Source organism: Ictidomys tridecemlineatus, chromosome 1 (genome assembly GCF_052094955.1).
Source record: "Ictidomys tridecemlineatus isolate mIctTri1 chromosome 1, mIctTri1.hap1, whole genome shotgun sequence".
In the NCBI taxonomy this organism is placed as follows: domain Eukaryota; kingdom Metazoa; phylum Chordata; class Mammalia; order Rodentia; family Sciuridae; genus Ictidomys; species Ictidomys tridecemlineatus.
The window spans coordinates 137,298,796-137,322,541 of NC_135477.1; the positions used below are offsets into that span (position 1 = coordinate 137,298,796).

Consider the following 23,746-nt stretch of genomic DNA (forward strand, 5'->3'; position numbering starts at 1 on the left):
GGTTTTGTTCTTTTTTAATGCTGAGTAAAATTCCATTGTGTATATATGCCACATTTTTTTTTATCCATTCATTCACTGAAGGACATCTAGGTTGGCTCCACAGTTTTAAGTATTATGAATTGTGCTGCTATAAACATTGATGTGGCTGTGTCCCTGTAGTATGCTGTTTTTAAGTCCTATGGGTATAGTCCGAGAAGAAGAATAGCTGGGCCAAATGGTGGTTCCATTCCGAGTTTTCCAAGGAATCTCCATACTGCTTTCCAAATTGGCTGCACCACATCCTTTTCCCCACATCCTCACCAACACTTATTGTTGTTTGTCTTCATAAGCTTAAGCAGGTTGATTCTTGAATAATTTTTTTCTATATTAAATTTTTTTTGTGTTGAGGTTTGTAAAAATCAAATGATAAACCATTTTGAAAAGTTAATAAAATTGCTACGATTTGTCAAAAGCCATAATTGGACTTTTTGTTGCAATAAAAAAAGAAGTTTAAAAGGCAAGTTCATTGTCATTTTGGTAATAATGACAAAATGATCTTTTTAGTTGAAGTTTTTATTTGGTTTCCTTGTATATAACTATTTTGTCCATTTCAACTTGAATTACTGATCTCCTGGCCCATTAGTAACTCTAGTCAGAAAACATGATGCTTGCTTAATAAATAATTGAACTAATTGATATTAGTCATTGAAAAGGTAGATTTGTTTTTTTTCTTTTTTTAAATTGGTTGTTCACAACATTACAAAGCTCTTGACATATCATAGATTGAAGTGGGTTATGAACTCCCAATTTTTACCCCAAATGCAGATTGCAGAATCACATCGGTTACACATCCATAATTTTACATAATGTCCTATTAGTAACTGTTGTATTCTGAAAAGGTAGATTTGAATTTACCATGTTCTTTCAACCTAAGTGCATTTTAAGACTAAGTACTTTATTGAATATTTTATCTTAAAGTGCCCTACATTGAAAAAATATTGTGAACTAGGATGTGTTAACATATGATGTGGTCTTTAAACTTCAAGTCAATAGGGAGAAACAATTTTTTCTTCAGTGTAATGAAATTTTTTGAAGCCAAATTCTGTGAGACTCTCACTGTAACATTTGTTTATGTCCATAATGATTAAACCCTTTCTATTAATTTATTTTTATTTTTTTCAATTACGGTTTTTTTGAGACAATGTTTTACTTCATTAATGTTTTGAAAGTTTACCTGAAGGAGTTATATGCACACTTGGTTCCTGTTCTGCCTTTTGAAACAGCTGAGATAGTGTTTAACTCTTACATGTGACTAAAGATACTTATGTACTCACAAAGGAGGAAGACATCGTTCATACATAAGGGAGCATATGACTTAAGTGTTTAAGATCATGTTTTTACTTTGGTGAAATTTAGTAGATATCACCAAGTAGATCCAAAGGGCATTCCAAATAGAGACATTCCCTTGAACAAAGGCAGAAAAGTTTGAAATAGGGTCTGCATTTAGAAAATAGTGTGTAGTTGGATGTGGGGAGAGGGGAAGACAGGTTGAAGGGTCAAGATCTGAATGATCTTATTTTCTACTTCAAAGAGTTTAGATCCTATATAGGCTTTTCCAGCCAGGGTTCTCTGAGAGAATGAAACCTTCATGTCCTTAGGCATATGTTGTTGGTAATGAATTAACTTTCTCTTGTGCATCTAGGCTGATAGACTGTTTTAGAAGACAAGAGAAGATAATTACTTCATTTTTCATATTCAGTGGTTCAGATGATGAACCCTGCTTGAGAAAGGTAGCGATTTGAGAAACTTTTCTAATGAAAATTTTTATGTAAAGAAATGACATGATCACATTTTTTATTTCAAATAGTCATTCTGATGGAAGAATAGTGGATGGAACAAAGGAATGTGAAACTAAATTCTGGGAAAATGGGAGAACTATTTATAAATGAAAATGAAAGCTCTAAGATAACAGCTATAGGATTATGGAGAAGAAGGAATGGGTGGAGAAGAGATGATGTTAATTGTTTACATCCTCAAGCCTAACTAAGGGGTCTTTGGTGCTGCTCTACAATCCTTTCTTCTTCAGTGAATTCATTCTCTAATCAGTTCATACAATTTTTCTCTTACCAAACAACATCCAGTTTCATCTCTTCCATTCTAATATGCTTCCTCTACTTGTCTTTCTTGATTGTACTCTCCTATATTCTGATGGCTTATCTCCCCTTCCCAATTTTCATGTTAGATTCAACTTCTAAATATTGTTTTGCTCTGGAGAACAGTCCTTGAATCCCTTCTTTTCTGTCTTGAGATCTGATCCACTCTATCAGCATTGCATACATCAAATCATATACATTATACACACCCAACCCCTCCCCTCTGCTTCCATCTCCAGCTTCTTTCCTGGACTGTGCAACTCATTACATGACTGCCTTCACAATATTGCCAGTTTGCTGTCTAGTATGTATCTCAAATTTAATATGTCTAAAATTAAAGTTTTTATCTTATGTCCTCTGTAAATTTGCTCCTGTTGATTCTCCATCTTAATAAATGACAAAACTTTTAGTTAACTGTTCAGGCTACAAACCAAGTAACTTTTGACTATTTTATTGAACATATAGTTTGTTATCAAATCCTGTTGGCTTCACATTCAGAATGTATTGTGCAAAGTAACCATTTACAATCACCTCCAATACTGTTTCCCTAGTTTAAGCCATCATGGCCTTGCTCCTAAGTATACTAGTTACTTTTTAACATTGGTAGCTCTCATTTATTCCTGGCCCCTATACCTTATTTTATCTATCCTGGCCCAAGAGTACAGCTTTTAGAATTTAAGACAGAATTATATACTCCTCTGTTCAAAACTCATCCTACTGACATTCACACTTTACAATAAAACTTAAAAGAGTTCTTACCAGGACCTCCAAGGCCTTATATGATCTGTACCCTAGCTTCCTTTTCCACCTCCGGTTAGTCTTGTTACTGGCTTCCTTGTAATTCTTCAAACATGCTAAGCCACCCTTTTCATCAGGATCTATGGATTCTCTTCCTTCAAAGATAATTTTGATGTCTGCTTAGAATAATCTCAGTGAGGTCTTCTCTGTACCTTATCTAAAGTAGTGTTTCTCTTTTATCCCTCTATAACTGTCCTCTCAACTCTGATTTATTTTTAATAGCATATTATTAAACTTATATTAAATATTCACACACTTACATATAGTTTGCCTTCCCTGAGAATATCATTTTTAGAATATCATTTCCACTCAAATTTTATTTTGCCCTACATATGCTAGATATACAATAAATATTAGTTAAAAAGATTATGATTTCAGGTTTTTATACATTTTTGAGTTTAAGATATAAGAAAAATATTGATATATTCAACAGGTATTTAGGTCTATAAACCTGAAATTCAGGAGGGAGGTTTGATTTTGTAATGTAATTTGGAAGTTCTTGGTATATGTGATGGTAGTAGGAAGATGAGATCATCCGTGAGGTTATATTGTGCAAGAGAAGGCATCCTGAGACAAAACTCTGAAAAACAAATATTTAGTTATTTGTATGAATGATTTGGTGAAGAATGGTAGACATGCTTAACATATTTTTAGGGAGAGTTCACATAGTTAATATAGAAATAATCCTGATGCTTTGGTTTATTAGGCCTAAATCATTAAATGAAGGTGTCACATTCTGCAGTTAGTTTAAGAGAGTCATTTGGACAATGAGTGTGCTTGTGCTTATGCCAGATTTACAAACAAGCACTAGAAACTTTTTGATATTAGTTAACAGTGTAACTGAGATCTTTAATTAGCAAAGGTAATTTTAGATAAGTCAACAGACTTTGGTTGTCCTAATCTTTTTTTTTTTTTTTTAATCTTGTACAAGGGATCAAACCCAGGGGCACTTTACTACTGAGCTACATCCCCAGCCCTTTTTATTTTTTTATTTTGAAACAAACAGGGTTTCACTAAGTTGCATAGATAGTGCTTTGCTAATTTGCTGAGGCTGGCCTCAAACTTGCAGAACTCTTACCTCAGCCTACCTATTCACTGGGATTACAGGTGTGTGCCACCATGCATAAGGGTAAACCTAGTCTTTAGCAATACATGGTCTTTGGTCTCTGAACTAGTGATGTTACATCTGGATATCACATTTAGGACTTAGTAGAGAACTTTGAAGTTGGGCACACTAGTGCATGCCTGTAATCCTAGCAGTTTAGGAGGCTGAGGCAGGAGGATCTCAAATTCAAAGCCAGCCTCAGCAAAGCTAAGCACTAAGCAACTCAGTGAGACCCTGTCTGTAAATAAAATATAAAATAGGGCTGGGGATGTCACTTATTGGTTGAGTGACCCTGAGCTCAATCCCTGGTACCCGCCTACCAAAAAAAAAAAAAAAAAAAAAAAAGAACCTCAACTCTACATTAAATTCAAGATAGTAGATAATGTAGAAATTATAACCTATGAATAATTGTTGAAACTTGTATTTATCTTGGAAAAGAAAAAAAAAAACTAGGAAGAGATGTATGATGGCTGTCCCCATGCTCAAATGTGTGATGAAACATTTTCTTTTCTCTTTCCAAGGATAGAAAAATAGGATTAAAGGGTAGGCTTCTAAGGAGTGTCAAATCAGGGATTTATTGTCACCTGGAAAGAGAAGATCGGGATGGGGTCTTAGACCTGGAGACTAGTTAGTAAAAGAGGAGAAAAATTGGTTTTGAAAATTCTCATAAAAACTGATCAGCCTAAATTGAAGAAAAACCAGGAGAATCCTGCAGCCTGTATAGGTCAAGCAGGTAAGCCTCTTATCCTGAACAAGACTTTCCTTAAAGGTAGTCTTTATCTCTAAAGAAATTGGTACTAGTCCAGGGGCCTAATCAGGAACTTTGACCATTTTTTTAAATTTTTTATTTTTTATTACTTTGAGTGTAATAAAAAGTCAGATTTGAATGAATATAACTAACTTGTGTACCTCACTAGCTGATCTCACTAGCAAATGGATTAGTTCTAAGACAAGAGAGTATAAGTGACTGAGAGGGCTTCAAAGGAACACTAGAAGATTTTAAGGAATTAGGTTTTGACTGAGCACAAGATTTTACTAGTAGTCTGGTTTTGCCCAGTAGAAGAGTGGGCTTCTTTGTGAAACTGAATACCACTGTAGATATGCAAACATAAACAAGATGGTCTCCCCTTCTTAGGGTAGAAGAAATTTCTGCTTTGGATTGGTTCCTGTAGTTTGACTATTTCCTATTTTTGGATTGTATTTCAGTGAAATGATGTGTATTTTTGAATTTGTGTGTGCTTTGAATGTGGAGAGAGTGTTCAGGTAACTTTTCTTTAACTATATTTTAGGTGGCTGAATATAGTATTTTAGAAGGGAAACTTCAAAAAACCCTAATTGACTTAGAAAAGCGAGAACAACAGCTTGCCAGTGCAGAAACAGAGGTATTTCATTCATCCATCATATATTCTTATTTCATAGTCTATGAAATTCATACCATTTACTTATTTTTGCTCTATACTTACTTAATTTCATGGAAATTGTTCTTCAGACATTGTGGGGAAAACTTCACCTAAGTAAAGAATGTTTGATATGTTAGAATGTTAGGAACTGATACAAAAGTGTGAATTGAACTAATTAACTATTTTACTCAACTTTGGCTGATTTCTTCAATATTGAAGGTTTTGGGTTAAAATTATGTAGAAGGAATGGATAGTTACACTGCCTAGAAAAAGAAAATGTAGCATAAAATGGGAGCATATAATTCTAATTTTTTTCCAGAGAGAAGGGAATTTTCCTCTTTATTGTCCATTAAAGATTATATCCTAAGGAAGCATGAGAGCTTGTGTTAGTATTATGCTAAATTAGCTTTTCTTAGATCTTAACTAAGTTTTACCCTTTAAAAATGATTAGAATTTTCTCCCATTAAATTTGTGTGTCCCTTCTCTAACCATAATGTTTCTTAAAATTTTGTTAGCAAATTACCCTAATCTTGCCATTGTATAGTTTCTGTAATTTCCTGATGATTTCGTTGTTTAATTTTAAATATATCCTCTGAGTGATTAGGCAGGGAGTCTGAAGTTGTTAATAAAGGAAATTAAATTTGAGCACATTTGTTTATATAGTAAAATACGACTTTATTCCAGTGGGAATTGTAAGTGATTAGGGCCTTTTCAGCTGAATTTATACAAATTGTATAAGGATTTTTTATTTACTTATTAGTATTAAATGATGATCAAAAATTATAAAATCAGTATAAACATTAATTGATAACTAAAAGAGATGATGTATAAATATTCTGAACATTTGACTAAATATATGGATAATAGATTATCCAACAGTATAATGCAGCTTCCAACAGGCCAGCCTCTTAGAGATGCTTTTGTTTTTAGCTTCAAAGAGAGAAAAAGGAACTACAATCAGAACGTGAACGGAACATGCAAGAACTTCAGGACTGTGTCCGTAGGGCCAAAGAAGACTGTATTCACCAAGTAGAGCTGGAAAGATTAAAGATCAAGCAGCTAGAAGAGGATAAGCACCGACTTCAGCAGCAGGTTGTCATCATCTTACACTTAGCGTTTATTAACTCACTAATGATACCATTTACTGTGGTTTGAGCTATTTATCATATTTATTACACTGTGATTCAGATTTACTTTAAGTTGGATCTTGTTTTTCTCCTCCTCCTCCTCCTCCTTCCTCATCCTCTTCTTCTTCTTTTTTTTGGAAAGTGCTAGGGGTTGAACCCCAGGACCTCACACACACCAGGCAAGCTCTTACCACTAAGCTACATATCCCCAGCCCTAGATCTTGTTTTTCTAAGTTAAAGCTAAGGCTATATTGGAAGACTTTTCCTGACTTTATAACTTTGTGAGGAACTACTGTATTTTAGGGTGACTTCTAATATAAAATGATTTTCTGATAAATCTCCTCTTAGTAAATATAGATGTTAATGTGGCACTGGACAGAGTTTAGTTGAGAATCAGACTTCATAAATTGTCTATGTCCTCTCCATTTCCTCACCTCTTAACGCATCCCCCTTGGCTTTCTGTCCCCATTTGTCAGAGAAGCCACTGGTGGCTGAGTCACTAAATTTAGTGGGCATTTCTCATTTCTTATTAAAACTTAGTAACATGATCAACACTACTGTCCTTATTTTTAAATGTTCTCTTCCTGACTTCTGTACCACCACTCTATTTTCCTCTACTTTTCTGGTGTCCCTTAAAGCTGTTTCTCAGGCTGATCTTTCTTTATCTAGTTATTAAATGTTGAACATTGTTCAAGCTCAGGACTTACTTTCTACTAAATAATCTGACTTCAGAGACAATCTGTAGGTACATTTGGGACGTTCATATTTATATTCAAAACCTTTCCTATACCCTTGAGTCTCATATACTACATTATCTTTTGGACATCTCTACTTGGATGTCTTAAAGGATGTTTTAAATCCTAAATGATCTTCCCATTTATACCTGACCTTCTTCCTATAAGAGTTCTGTATTTCAGAGATGGGCTCATCTAATCTTTTTTTTTTTTTTTAAAGAGAGAGTCAGAGAGGGAGAGAGAGAGAGAACTTTAATATTTATTTTTTAGTTATTGGCAGACACAACATCTTTGTTTGTATGTGGTGCTGAGGATCGAACCTGGGCTGCACGCATGCCAGGCGAGCGCGCTACTGCTTGAGCCACATCCCCAGCCCCTCATCTAATCTTATGTGACAGCCAGAATAGTTTTGAAATTTGGGGATGATAAAACCCTTCTTTTTTAAAACTTTTCAATGTTTCCTTACTATTCATAGGATAAAGATCAGAATCATTACGTTGCCCCACAAGTATCTGCATAGTTTGTACCAGCCTGTCTTGAATCTCATCTACTAATTTTTCAATTCTGTTGTGTTCTTTCTCACCACACTGATCTTCTGTCAGTGTCTGAAGCATGCTATTCTTACTTCCCTGGTAAGATATTTATGTGTGCTGCTTTTTCTGGGCCCTGTGAACTCTAGATTTCATCTAAAGTATCACTTATCCCAAAAAATCTTCACTGACCCCCACTCCCCAATCTAGGTCAAGTTTTTGTTATATGTTCTAATGGATCCTGTTTTTTTATTATGTATCAGATCTGATGTGTTCATAGGTATGATGATTTAATCACTGTCAGATTATTTGCTCCATAAAAACTGTTTTGATTTATAGATGTAAGCCTGGAATCCAGGACAGTTGTCACCAGTGACAGGAACTCAATAAATATTTATAGAGAAAAAGACTAAGCTATTGAAAATTAAGTTTTATATTTCTTGGAAATTTTTAGTAAAAATTAGTATTATGAGGGATACCTTTAAAGTCTTCAGTACATTCTAGCATGAAGAATAGTTTCCATAGCAGCTCAGAATCAGTTATAGACACATTATTTACGTAGTTGTAAATATGAATTTGATTGTTACTTTGTAGTTCTAATTTAAAAGGTGAAAAAGTTGTAAAAGTGGGCAGCTGTTATGGGATTCACCAGTAATGCTTCTCTTCTACTTATCAGGAATGTTTAACTGTCTAGAACAAAACCTCTTACTATACATTAGAATCATCAGGAAAGTCCTTGGAAAGTACATCTGTGCCCTGTCCAAGACAGGTATAAATAGTTTACATTTTTTTGTAAGAGGATCCTTCATAGAAAGAACTGATATCGTGGAAAAATTACTAAGGGCACACCTCTGTTCTCGAATCAATATTCTAAGAATGAGGGGGTAAACAGGAAATTTCTAGGATGTTCAAATTGTCAAGTCCAGGACTATATACATTTCACATCCTATGTATAAGGAAAACTTTTTAGGATATCACTCTAAGTAACATATTAAATATGCAATTCTAAATAGGTAGAAGAGTCAGTTAAACACAATCATTGTAATTGGTGGACTACTTGGCAACAGGAAGAGAACCCAACATGCTTTAATAGTTTGTTGATTTACAACCTGATAGTAACAACAGCTATTTATGATAATACCGCTGAATGGTGAAGAAACTACCAAATGTAGTATTAAGTTTATTATGTTTTTTGTTTAAAACAAAAAAATGAGGGAGATACTTTACAATGTTTCTATTCAACTTTTGATGTTGAAAGAGTTAAACTTCAATTACATGGAAACTATTCATGTATGGAACAACTCATTACCTAAAGATACTGGATATGTCCTGATTAGAACATTTTATCAGTGATGATTTAAGTTGCATTTTTGCTACAGATTTTCTCAGTATTTCAATGTCTGTTGTGTCTTAAATCTGAAGAAAGAAATAATAGGTTATATCTAATGATGGAGTCATTTAGTTTGTTCCCCAAAATGACTTTAATGATCATTATTTACATTTGATTACAAAACCTCAGATTTGAGATGGGGTTGTGGCTCAGTGGTAGAGCCTAGCATCATGTGTGAGGCACTGGCTTTGTCCTCAGCACCACATAAAAATAAATTAAAAAAATAAAAGTTTAAAAAAGGGGGGGATGCTTTAAAAAAAACTCAGATTTTAAAAGAACATCTTTACACCCTCAATTTTTAAACATATTTTTGAAACTATTCATAGGGAAATTGTAGTGCTAAGGCAACCCCCACCTCTCTATTAATTTACAAGTATAGGCTGCTTTTGTTATAGTTTTATTCTGGGGAATGAAATGATCTGAATTCTATTTTTGCCTTCACTACTGATTAGTTCACTAGCTCTTTGGCATTGCTTCAGTTATTTAGCCCTCTGATTCTTAATTTTTTACTTATAAAAAGTTTTTAATCTGTTGATATACAGTTTTTTTAATTATTGAAGATGTTCATTGTCCTCCTTATACTTTTTGTATTTTTCCAATTTTCTACTATGGATATGCTTTAGAATAAGGAGAAAAAGACACTTGAATTCTATAATATTATTGAATTCTATAATATTAAACTTTGCTTATGATTGTCTTTAAGTGGCTATAAATACTTTTTCTTAAATACAGCTTAATGATGCTGAAAATAAGTATAAGATTTTGGAGAAAGACTTTCAACAGTTCAAGGATCAGCAAAGCAACAAACCAGAAATCCATCTACAGTCTGAAATAAATCTTCTCACCTTGGAAAAGGTATCCATGTCAATATTTGACACTAATCCAAATAATCAGTTTATAAAATTAGCGAATAGTGTGTGTGTATACAATGTAATGTTTCACTGTATTGTTCTAATATGAAATAACACATCAGTAAATTCAAGGCATATGACATTGTTAGTAATTTAATTTGTTGGTTTATATCGGTTATAGCTTATGCTAATTAGAATATTTGATTGCAAGCAGCACTAACTTTAGAAATAAAGAAATTCACAAACTGTCAAGTAAATGAAGAACAAGTCTCACAATATGGCAGGAACTAGAAGAAGCAAGTCACAGTCAGTATCTTTCCTGTCTCAAATGGTCTGCTTAGAATGCCCCTGTTAGGAATTGCTATCGCTCTCTCGTCACGGAATCCTGAATCTTCTCATTCTAATGTTGTTACCAAAAGCTTGGTCCTTATCCCCACAGACAATCCAATAATGAGGACTAGTTTTGAGAAAAAGGAAAAAGAAGGTTCATTGCTTTGGTAGCAAAGGAGATGCACAGAGGATTCTTGTCCCAGAGACTGATTCTCCCAACTAGGGGAGCAGGGGGCTTATAAAGAGTTGATTTAAAGGTTACATTCCAAGTGTTCTCTGTTGAGAGTTGTAATTCACTTGTTAATTTGGGAGATAGTCATTTCTGAGATATTCTGGTACCATCCCCAAAGTCTAAATTACTTCATTCCTGTGGTGTGTGTGCTGAAGGACAGATAACTTTTCGTAGGATGAGGAAAAAGGTAATCCTGTTTCCCCTGAGATTAGTGAGGGGGAGAGATTAGGAAGGAGCAGGGAGAGAAAAGGAGAAAGAAACATGTCCATTTTATAAATAAGTCAGTGGCAGAGCAGCAAGGGCTATATTCAAGCATAAAGTGTACCAATGTTACAAGGTCATACTGCTTGCTGAAAACTGTTTTGTGGTTGCCATTGTGAATATTCTGTATATCACTATTCTCTAGATTCTGTGTCCTAGATAGGAGTATTCATGGAACCTGCATTCTAGCTCTGTTTGAAGGGATTGATCCTATTTTGTTTTCCATGGTTAGAAGCCAAATTCTACCATTAATTTGTATTTGGGTTTTCCCACACTTGGGCTCTAGGCATTTAAAAATGTGTAATGTTCAACAGACAACCTAAGTTTTCACAAGGTATATATGTTGATCTGTGAGAAGAGGAGAAGCCAATAAAGAGGTATGGGAAGTGTGTCCAGTGAGCACCTGCAAAGACATTGGGGTGAGACTTATCCTGGATTGAGTGAAGAAGAAGTCCAGCCTAAAGTGTGGGGAACTGGGGGTGGGGACAGTCAGTGTACAGAGTGAGATTTAAAATACTTGTTGTAAAGGCATGAGAAGTGTAAGTTTTGTTTTTAATTCAGTAGAGATTTGCATCAATTTGGTTCTGCCACCTTGGTAACTGTGTCACCTTGGGCAAATTCTTTTACTTCTCTGTACTTTTTTCCATACTTTTAAAATTGTGTTAATAAGGTTGGTAAAAGAATCAAATGAGTTTAGAGTTGCAAAATAACACAGAACCTAGAATATTGTTTATTTTTTACTTACAAACATTAAAATTTAAATAATGAGATACCATTGAAAAGTTTTAAGTAGGAGAGTAACTTGATCTTTATACTTAAAAAGAAGATTCAACTAGCATGTAGAAAATATGTATAAGAGGACAAGACCTCTCTCTGAATTGCCTACTCAAAATCTTTTCATGAATGCCTTAGAACTGCAGTTCTCAAACTTTTTGCACTGAGGACCCATTATACATCTTAAGAAAAAAAAAATTTACCTACCAATGGATAGCTAATAATTAAAAAATATTGATGGTTCCAAAGCAATTTGTATTTGTTGGTAACTACTGTATTCAAAATTAAAATTTAGAATTGTTTAAAAATATTTATTCAACTAAAAAACCCCGTTTTAGCAGCATAGATCATTTTCATTTAAAATAATTATTTTCTAAAACAAAAGCTTGTGAGAAGAGTGACATTGTTTTACCCTTTTACTGATCTTTTTAGTTATCTGGATAATAGAAGACGGCTGAATTGTTATATCTGCTCTGTATTCAATCTGTTGTTATATTATACAATATATAGCCTCTGGAAAACTCCACTGTATACTCATAAAAGAATAACTCTATAAGATAACCCAGAAAATCCAAAACTAAAGTCAGTCACGTTCCCTGCTATTTTCTACTAGTGTTTCTGAACTTAAAGTTTCTGCAGCCTATCAGCGGCCACGCTGCTTTGTATCTTTTTTTTCCCACATTCATTTAATTGCAAAGCTGGTAGATTTTTTTTTCTTACATATTTTGGACAACTACTTCCTTTATTTTTGGCTGTCTGTATTTTTCTACCAGTGAACTTGAGTCCAGCTCAATATTTCCCATCCTCTTTCGAAAAAAAATCAAGTATTAAAGAATTTCTTTATGAAGATGTATTTCCTGTAGTATTCATCAGAAATATTTGAAGTACTTATTAGATACTGTCTCATCAGTTCTTACAAGATGTGTAAAATGGAAAACATTTTTTGATACCTACTTTATCTTGAGGAATTTCAGAGACCAGATAGTCATTCCTGAATATGAACTGCATATAATATCCCCCATAGAAATAAATTTTAAATCATTCTTAAAACTAAAATTCTTTTTCTAACTACACTCTGTTACTAGGAGGATAAAAATCATTAAACATATTAAAAGTGTTACCAGTACCATGAACTTATTGAGAGAGAAATGCATAATTGAACTAATTCTACATTACACCTCATGAATTAATTCATCAAGTATGCTTAATAATGCCTATAGAACAAGACTTTTCCACGCTTCTGAATTTTTTTTTTTTTTTTGTAAATCTTTTTGGAGCCAGAAGAGGGCAGAATCTCATTTCTTAAATAGTAACAGAGATTAAAACACAAAAAAAGAAGACCTAAGAGAAAAACTATCTGAGTTATTGTGTACTTTCTAGTTGTGTCTGATTGATAGCTTTTTTCTTTTCTTGATTGCCTGTTCTTTATAATATAACACAAATATTCCCAATTTCAGTGAAAGAGTCTAAAATAAATTAACATTAAGATATTAAGATACAATTTTATTAATTGTATCTTAATAATAATATTAATTAATTGTATCTTAATTAATATTAAGATATAATTTTACGGGGCTGGGGTTGTGGCTCAGTGGTAGAGCACTTGCCTCACATGCATGAGGCCCTGAGTTGGATCCTCAACACCACATAAAAATAAATAAATAAAAATAAAGATTGTGTCCATCTACAACTAAAAAAAATTTTTAAAAGAAATAATTTTACTAAATGCAATTCTTGATTACTTTGATAATGTAAGAAGTAAATAATAGTTTGATTTTTCTTTTACCTAGAAATTATTCTTTACATAGTTTGAAAATAATTGGGATTTTTAAAAATATGGAACGCATATAACAATAGAATATTATGAGGTTGAAAAGAGAAAACATACTGAAAGAATGTAGAGATTTTTAATTAGTCTAAAATTTTTGTAGTGTATTCAAGAATATTTGTTATCTACTGTATGCCCACTCTTCAGACAAATGGGAAAGATAAAAGAGAATGAAAGGGTATTATTCTTTTAGAAATTCACTTTAATTTGTTATGTAATTAGAGAGATGACTAAGGAGAGTAAATGGCCATGAATGATCAGATTACAGAGGAATGTTATAGAACTCTGCAATTCATAAAAGAAACTATTTGATGTTCTTTATCTAGTAGTTTTAAGACAACCTCATGTAGAGGTGGAAATTTGAGTTGAGATTTAAGATTTAGGCAAGAAGAGAAGGAAAGCAATTGGTAGGCTCAGGAAGAGATAGGATAGGGAAGGTACAACTCCTGGTTGGAGTAGAGGGTTTGAAGGAATACTTAGAAGGTGAACAGTTAGTATGGAAATTATATTTTGATGTACCTTGAGTCCTAGGCAGAAAAGTGTCTTTAATACCATAGACAAATAGTGACTATAGTAGATTTTTTAATAGACAGTTGATCTTATAGTGGCTTGCAGTATTTGTAGGTATATTTGAAGCTGGGAAATAAGAAATCTTTCTCATTTAGTCAAGATGAGTTGAGACAAGTGTAGGTTAAGTGGCGGTAGGAATATACAGGAATAAAATTTGAAAATATTTCAAGAAAGAAATCTGTAGTTCTTTGTGACAGATTGGACCTGAGAATAGAAAATGAGAAACAAAAACAATGTCATACCTCTAGTAGAGAGCTGGAATTGTGGAAATATCAACAAGGAAGTTGGAACCAGTAAATACTGGTCTATGCATTTGGTCTTCAGTAATGTCTGAATTGACTCTAGGTGTTGAGCCAGATTTTCCTTTCAAGAGAACATTACCTCAGTAATGGACCAAGGAAACCTTAAATAAAAAAATGAAAACAAAGCCTTCCAGAAGTCTCAAATCTGTTTACAAATAGGGTCCTTAATTCAAGATTTTTGAATGCTCTGAAATTGTATAAAATTTTGGTTATGGGCATTTTTCTGGAATTGGGGCCATATATTTAGAATCACAGAGGCATCTATATCTTTAAAGAAAAGCAAAAGCTAGTAATCACTGATTTGGTGAAATTAATTAGGTTTGTGCCTCAGATTTGCTAGCTACAGGTATTTTATTCAAGAATAAAAAAGTTATATGTACAACCATACATGTGTTTTAAGTTAGTATAAATAACTATGCAAATGTGAATTTTTAAAATATTTATGGTAAGACTAGGTAGCCTACCCAGACAAATTTTTTCAGGTGGAAGTGGTCCTTTGGAATTCATCCTTGCACCCATTCAGGATGTTAGATCTTTGTCTAAGATTCATGATCTTTTATTATCAAATATTACTCTTATCCCACAGCTATAAAAAGATTTTTTTCTATTCTTCTGAGATGTGGCCTGTTGTTAAATTACCAAGTCATGTGTATAAATCTTTGGGGCATAAGTGGAAGAGATTATCTCCAATAATCTCAGCAATATTATTCAACTTAAGAATCTTGAGTCTAGTTGTGAAATGTCAACACATCTAATCCAAGCACTAAGGATTTGTAAAGCAGAAAAGACCTTGACTTCATGTAGTCATATATTACTGCAGAGAATGTTCTGGTCTTTTTTGTGAAGGGAATTTGGCAGTCTGCTTTTTCTTTCATTTTGTTTTCATATGAATTTTATGAAGTTGGAATTTTTATAGCATTTTTGTTTGTTTGTTGTTGTTTTGTGAAACATTAGGAGTTGTATGTATGGAAAAAACTAATAGGCTTGATATAAAAAATTTTTGACCAGTTCAGGGTGACAGTGTTTTACTGAAATCCAAGCAGATTATTACATTATCACTTAATAGTAAAACTTTCTTTGGCTGCATGAATTTGTTTGGTACTTGGTTTGAAACACTGAGTGAGTACATTCCAAAACTAAGCCAAGTTGGCTTCAGTTCATGCACAACAGATTGCCTGCTGCAATATAAATAACCATATTTTTAAATTGAATCACTGTAGTGTTTTTCTTTATATATTTGAGGAAAATAGAAAATAAAAGTTATATGTGTGTTACTAAGGAACATTTTTCTTACTCTTGGGTTTAACATTCTTAAAATTTTTTGACTTTGTACTCTTTCTTAGTATTGCTTTGTGATAAAATATTTCACTATTTCCAGTGTTGGTGGTTTTGCCAAAATATAAAAAAATATCTCTACTGACTCTCTTCAGTATAAGACCAAATTCCACATAATAATAGGCATCCAAAAGGAATATTTGGTTTCTAAGTTAGATTTAGAATGCTATCTAAACTGGAATATGGACAGTTAGAATTGCTTTTTATATTAAAAAATGAGTCTAATTTTTACTCATTATAATATACATGTTTAAATACATTTATAGTAACCGTCTGGAGGTTAAAACTAATTCAGTTCTTTTTAGTATAGGCTGTAAGGCAATAAAAGTAAGACTATATTTTAAACAAGAAAATGTTCATGTGCCATAATATTTATAGTAAATTATGTAACAGTTTTAGATGATGTCGTATGTTACACTATATAAACTCTTTTCTTAAGCCAGACTCTTTGTATATATTATCTTTCAGTGATTGTACACAGTGGTATAGTGTTTCACTTGATATGATTTTAATCACTGTTAGGTTGAACTTGAAAGAAAGTTGGAATCTGCAACCAAGTCTAAACTGCATTACAAGCAACAGTGGGGACGAGCTTTGAAAGAACTTGCCAGACTTAAACAGGTATGTAGTTTATAGCTTATTCTTTTTATGTCTTTTTCCCTCTCATTTCTTTACAAGTTTGTATGTTTGGCAATATCTTTTATGTTCAGATGTCTGCATTTGAATATCTAGTACTATTTTTTGAGATTAGGGGCTTTTTTATTTAAAGTGCTCAATAACTAAAAATGAAGCTCCCCCTCCCCCTCAGAGACATAGAGATTTATTTAGGAAAGCAGAGGCACATTTCAAGGGAGAGTGTGGGCTCTTTCAAGAGAGAGAAGCTTTTAGGGTGAAGCAAGGAATACACATTCAAGGGAGAATGTGGGTCATCTCCAAAGGAAGAAAAAGCCTATAAACTGAAACTTTTAAATCTTATTTATTTTTAATTGCCAACTATGCTTATCTCCAGAAGAAATTGGGAATACTTTTTTTAGTTTGATTTACTCCTCCTTAGTACTACCTAATGTTTTCTCTGGAGCGCTTTTTACATTTAATATATTTGCAAATCTTACAAGATATTTAAAATATTAGTCCTACAGTACTTTGGTTAAGAAACAGGATCATAGGGAAATTTTGCTAATTTTAAGGGTTTAATTTAATAACTATATAAATTATTTTTATATACTATTTTCTTCCTGCTAATAGACAACAAGTACTGTTAGCTTCATAAGAAAGTAATCTTAATTTCTTAATTTTAGGCATAATTTCTTCAAATGAATAAGGTTAAAGAAAATGCGAGCAATATTTTTACTTTGAATCAAGTTTACTTAACCTAAAACTTTTAAGGATCGGTAACAATTTATTCTAAATTTGTTGTTCTTTAATGTTAGCTTTATTCTGAATGACATTTGGTATATAATGTTTTTCAGGTTTGTATTTTTCTTAATATGTCTCTATAGCTATCAAATACTACAAAAAAAAATATATATATATAGCCAACTTCACAGAGTACTGTCAAGCGCTTGTATTATCTCAGTTATGAAAAATTTTCAGGTTGAAGTTTGGTTTTTAAAGACTTAGGGTGCTCAACATATTTTAATGCTGACAAGACTAAAAATGGGCATTATGTGTGTAGTACAGAAGACCTTTTGTATTAAAGGCACAGTCATATATATAAAGGTATAAGTAGTAGATATAAAGATATAATTAAGACATAGGTCTTTCCCTCAGGGAGCTTGGAATTTAATATTAAGGAAGAAACAATTATAACATTACGGCCCAGTAGTAAGATCCCTGAGAAAAATCTTAAAGAGTACTCAGGGAGGTGAAAATATGTTTATTTAAATAGGACTTAGGAATGGTTTCGTAGACAAGGAGATATTTAAGATGGACCTGAAGAGATGAGTAGCTAGGATTTAAATAGAGAAATTGAATGTGACTTAGAAAAGTAGGGGGAAGGATATAAATATAATGAATAGAATGATCTTAGCAAAAAAGTCTGAATCGGGGAAACAGAGCCTGTTCTTATAAAACTAGAGGGCCCATTTTAGAATTTATTTCAGGTAATAAGGCTTTGAACTTAAGTGGTAACAAGAAGGAATGCAACAAGAAGATTCTTGCCAAAGACAATGCCAAGGGTGCAAGCTATAGTGTCTGGAAAGAGTTTCCATCTTAAAAAGTTAAGATGCTAATAGTAGTGTGGGAAGGAGATAAAATTTGCAAATGTGGACATTTTAATCTTCACAGAAAAATTCTGCAAGCAGTAAGAAATATGCATCCATTGTTGAGTATGAATGGGCTTAAGAAAAAAGATGGAATCCTTTGCAGAGGTGATATTTGAAGCTGTGCTGATAGACCCTAAAATTCTTAGGTTTAAAGAGAAATATGGAAAGCTAATGAAGAATATAGCAACTAGAGACAGTAAATATAATGATGGTAGGGCATTTAGTATTTATTTATTAAGGGCTACATGTCCTGTGTTAAATGTAATCACAACAAAGGTATATGTAGCAAGTACTATTATTCTGATTTTATAAATGAAGAAACAGAGACCTGGAATTATATAAGATCACACAGATACTATGTGATAGAGCTAGGATTGAAGTCATTAACTAGAATCTAGGCCCTTTCTCTTTCATAATATCATGTCTTGGTCTGTAGGAGCCATGGAAGACAGATTTCTGACAAGACTATTGAAGCATAAGTAGTCATGAGTTGGCATATCTTATCAAGGAAAATGGAATCCACTGTTAGCTCTGATAGTGAAAACTGGAGTTTAAGGGAGAAGCTAGTATAATGTCATGATGCTAAGATATTTAGGTCACATCTAGTATAATCAGGAGGAGTCCTTTTGGAACTAGGAACAAGGTAATGTAGGATGAGAACAGCTGTGAAAGTAACAGGATACAAAATCTATCAGAATCAGCATGTATAGTAGTTAAAAACATGGTCCTAGAGTTCAGAGCTGGGGTGAACTATGGCTTTGTCTCTTACTAGCTCTGTGACTTAGATTACTTATTGTCTCTGATTAGTCTCCTCAATGAAATTTTCTCATAGGTTGTTCACAGAGTTAAATTAGCAGTCTTTAAAAACAGTTAATACAGTGTTTGATAACATAGTATGGGTTCAATAAATGGTAATTACTGTTAAAGAAGAGAGAGCCATAAATCTGTTTTGCAGTGGTCTTGCTTTTAGTCCATGGGGACGTAAGTCATGGTAGCTTTTGGATATTGATGGACAGAACAAATATTAGAGGACTTTGTCATCAAGTAGCTGTTCAAAGAAATGATAGCATTAACAATACTATGTATGGAGAACAGGGGGTGTTGCTTTATAATATGATAAGAAAATGGGGTAGGATATAGTTTGAGTAATAACAGTAGTTTGGATGGTAGTTTTGATAGATGTTCTACAGAAAACTTAAGAAAAAACCATGTTGGGGTCTAAATGTGTAGATATGCAAGAGTGTCATTAGGTGAACTTCCTGATGTTTGAATATAGAAGGATGAGAATATATTAAGTCTAAAGAACAAATATAGGTAATTCCTTTGTTCATTTCCTTCCATCATTCATTCAACAAGTGCTTATTGAGAGTCTCACATGGACCTTGCACAGTGCTTGATGTGAAGGATATAGCTGTTGTCTCCCATTTGGAACTTAAAGCTCTGCTGGAAGGATTGTTATTTAACTAGGATGGTGTTAGCATGTGTGATTAAAGACTAGTAAGTTATCCCTTCATTTGCCACTCAAACCTAAAGGACAGATATCTTAAGGAGAAGATGTTTGAAATAATACTTACCATAGGAAATAATTTCTAATTTTAAAACAGAGTGGATAGGGAAGATGCAGAAGATAGTCTCTGCCATTGAAGTTGAGTAGTGAATAAGGGACTAATACAATGGTAATTAATTATAAGGCATTACCAAAATAGTTTGAACAGTATTAGGTGTTAAGGTATTTCCTTTGGAGAAATGAATAATCATTAATAGTATTGAACAATTTCATTCATAATTTGACATTTCTTATTAAGAAATATCAATGCAAGAATTTTTTACTTTAATGGATTTTAAAATCTTGTTCACATGTACATATTATAGATTACACTGGTTTCACCACTGAGGTAGTTTTGAAAATATAAGTAAATAATGTTTTAGTAGAATCACTGAAATTCATTGCTCTTTGCTTACTTTACACTGGGATACTGAGGTAGTAGTCTCTCTTAAAAGGAAATTTAGTATGAAAGGCTCCCTGCCAAAAACTCCTTTCTGACATATGCATCCTTATACATTTTGTTATCTTCTAGATCTTTCCCTTTGGTCCAATTTTTATTTATTTGTTCTATTTATTTTCTACCCTCTAGCTCAAAAATCATTGGTAATTTTTAGGTATTTGTTCCTAATGAGAGAGGATGTCACAAAAATTCAGTTGTCCTCTTTCTCCTCAGTTACTATAAATATATTAAGGAAAGAAAGCAATGTAAATTAGTGGTTCTCCAAAACTTATACCAGTACTCATGGAAGAAAATAACAGTAACAGTTTCAGTCTTTGAGTTCAATGTTTTTAATTGTTTTCTCATTGAAGATCAGTTTTATTCCTTATCCCTCAAAATTTCTGCTTTAGAAACAACATTGTAAACAAATGTTTAGGTCACTAGGAATCATTAATTTAATGAGAAAAGTAATGCACCTTAGGATTTCCAGAATGAATTGTGTACTGCCTCTGCTTTTGGAAAATTAAATTAATAACTTCATCAAATTGGCACATTTGATATGTGTGTAAATTACTTAAATTTTTCCCTAGATATTTTGTATTAAAATACATTTATTGTGTTTGAATATAAAATTGGAATTGTCTATCTGCTTTTGTTCATAGAACTGTTTGTGCAACTTTTTGTTTAAATTGGATTAGTACCATGTTAATTTTACATTGCCTCTGGTGAACAGCCACGGGGCTATAATCTCTGCCAGTAATTTGTCACATCAAAACCCTCTGGAGGGCCATACAAAACATTTGTGTAATACGGATTAGACGGTGAAAGCTATATCTTAGATTGTTAATAAATGTTAATGACAAAACCCAGCTGGTAAAGCTTGGAAATAAGATCTAATTCTTGATGCCCATTGCCAAAAGAATGTTTAAACAGAGATTTCCATTACTCAAAGGTGACCTAGTATAGTCAATTTGTGAATTAAAAAATCATGACCTTCTAATCACTTAGAAAAAATTTTCCTTCTGATTCATAACCATAAAAGTCTGTGTTTCCAAGTTGTAAGCTTTGTGAAGCTTTTCTTTTGTAACTGGAACAGCAGCAGCTGTAAAATATAAATAAGTATAACATAAAATAAGTCCTGATTTAGAAAACAAGAAAATGATATCCTTACATTCTGGGTGTGGTATCTTGCGACCAAGTTAAAAGTTCTACTTGTTAGACATTTAGAGGGCAGTTTAGTTTTCTTTCTTTATAAAAATGGAGTTAGAAATATTTTAAAATCAAACAAGAGCTTAAATTGATCTACAAATACCTGAGTTGATTATCTGCATTAGTCCATACATCCTAACTAGTTACATATTAACCTAAAAAACATTTCTGGATACATTAATATATGGTCTTGTAAGCAGAATAAAAGCCATTACTTTTTAAAATAAACTAATCATTGTTATAAAATATGAATTTGTTGTTGCAGAAAATGTAATATTTTTATTATGTCAGGTATATTAAAACTAGGTATGTTTGTTTCCAGGACAGAAAACAGAACTAAGATTTTGGGTAGGATGTGGGTCTTTTACCATATTTGTGCACAGTAGATCTGTTTAAAACTAAGCTGATATATTTAGTTAAAACAACACAGACTTCATCGACTGACATCAGCACTATCTTGTCCAGCCTCCTGCTTATCCACTCAGAGTAATTAATTTGATTAATTTATAAGTAATTTAGCCAAGGATAGGATGTAAATCTTTGTTTAAGAAAACAGTTGGAGGTCCAAGTCTTGGTTAAAAACTGTGTCTTGAAACCATCCAGGCCCTCCTACTGACTTGTCAGCTCTGGGTTATTTTCAGAAAACTTTACTTGAGTTCCTTAGTTTAGTTGTAAGTTTTTTCCCACAGACTTACATGGTATGTGTGAGTGGGAGAGCAAGTAGTGGCCACTTTTTAGCCGCTGTTTAGTCTAGTGTATGTATGTTTACATCTCTTTTCTGGATTTATAGGCAGCCAAGGCAAAATAAAGATTATACTCACTTGATTGAGGAGCCTTTAACCCAGAGCACCTGGAGAGGGTTTCTTTCACTAACCTCTAATTTTTGCATGTATTATGATTATTAATACTGTATACCTGGTTAAAAATTCAGGGCACTTGAAAGATTTTTGTGTGTGCGTATTAGAATAAAAATGCTTCAAGTTTTGTGAAAAAAATTTATAAATAATTGACTTTTATTCCATTTGCTGCTTGCAGTCATTCTTCTTGCTCATTTTTAAAAGTATAAATTTTGCAGCACCATAATAAAAGTCACCAAAACTCTTATCTCCTCTTCAGACAGAGATAATAATTTCTTGTATATTTGACCAGATATTTTCCTTTCTTTTTTTTTTAGAGAGAGAATTTTTTTAATATTTATTTTTCAGTTTTCAGTGGATGCAACATCTTTATTTTATTTTTATGTGGTGCTGAGGATCGAACCCTGTGCCCCACACATGCCAGGCAAGCGCATTACTGCTTGAGCCACATCCCCAGCCCCCTTTCTTTTCATATAATTAACTTCTTAAGAGAAATACATTCCAAAGACAGGATTCTTATGCCCTCCCCCACCAACCTTCTAGTTAAAGCAAGAGAGCATTATGAATGTTTTGGAAGCTCTCTGTTGCCTTTCTCAACTGTGTCTTCTTCCTTTGCAGAGGTGACCACTATCCTGAATTTAGTATTTACTATAAATCTGCCTTTAATTTTATAATACAAGACATATTAAAAGTATACTGTAACTGATGCATAATTTTGCATGTTTTTAATCTTTCTGGAATCATTCTGTTTAATTATACTACATTTCATACAGCCTTCTTTTAATGCACGTTTTTTCTAGGCTTTTTTATATTAAGACAACACTGAATATTTCTTATATGCGTTAAAGTGTTTATAGTTTTTAAAAATTGCTGGAAATAGCATATGTTCACTTTTTAAATTTCACTTAATATTCGATGACTGAAAATTGGCTCAATAATTTTGGAAAACAATTTCCACCAGTAGTGTATATTCTTACTGTTAAGAGTACTTGCCTAGAATGTACAAGGTTCTCAGTTCTGTCCCAAGTACCTCAGAAAAGAAAAGAAAACAAAATAGACAACCAAGTAGGGAAAGTGCCAGACATTCGTATAGGAACTTTATAAACAAAGATATTCAAATGCCATTAAAATTACTAAAATGAGTTCAATCTCAATGGTCTTTGAAAAAATGTAAGATAAAATCTCAGTGAGCTACCACTACATAAATGAAAAAAAAAAAAAAGGAGAGAGAGACATTACCAAGTGTTGGCAAAAGTAGGGAGCACTTGAACATTCATAGAAAATATTAATTGGCATGACTACTTTGGAGACAATTTGGCAATATACACTAATGCTGAAATTTTCATACCTTCTGTCCCATAAGTTTGAATCTAGGTATGTACCCAATCTGAAATTCAGGCAACATGTATGCCAAAAAACACATATTGTGATCTTCACATCAGTATTATTTGTAATTCAAAACTGGAAACTTCCCAAATGTCCTTAAGCAGTACAGTGAATAAATTATATATTTAATCAATGGAATGCTACATAATACTGTGAATATCAATTGTACAGAACAATAGAAATGAATTTAAAACAATGTTAAGTGAAAATAGCTCAACACAAAGTAATATATATTGTATAATTCAATATAAAACTCAAAGCAGTCAAAACTTGTGATGTTAGCATTAGGGTAGTAATTATCTTTGGGAAGGTGTGAGAGATGAGTGACAGGGAGGAAAACCACAGA

General features: G+C 32.8%; 1 protein-coding gene across 2 annotated transcripts in view; it reads left to right on the forward strand.

The window, feature by feature from the left end:
• Cep120 (centrosomal protein 120) overlaps positions 1-23,746 on the forward strand; it is a 74,803-nt gene that overhangs the window by 45,578 nt on the left and 5,479 nt on the right. For both annotated transcript variants that reach the window (XM_040272033.2, XM_013360997.4), the window contains 4 exons: positions 5,325-5,417; positions 6,366-6,527; positions 9,949-10,071; positions 16,222-16,320. In XM_040272033.2, coding sequence (XP_040127967.1) covers positions 5,325-5,417; positions 6,366-6,527; positions 9,949-10,071; positions 16,222-16,320 — 477 coding nt within the window. The remainder of the gene's footprint in view (positions 1-5,324; positions 5,418-6,365; positions 6,528-9,948; positions 10,072-16,221; positions 16,321-23,746) is intronic.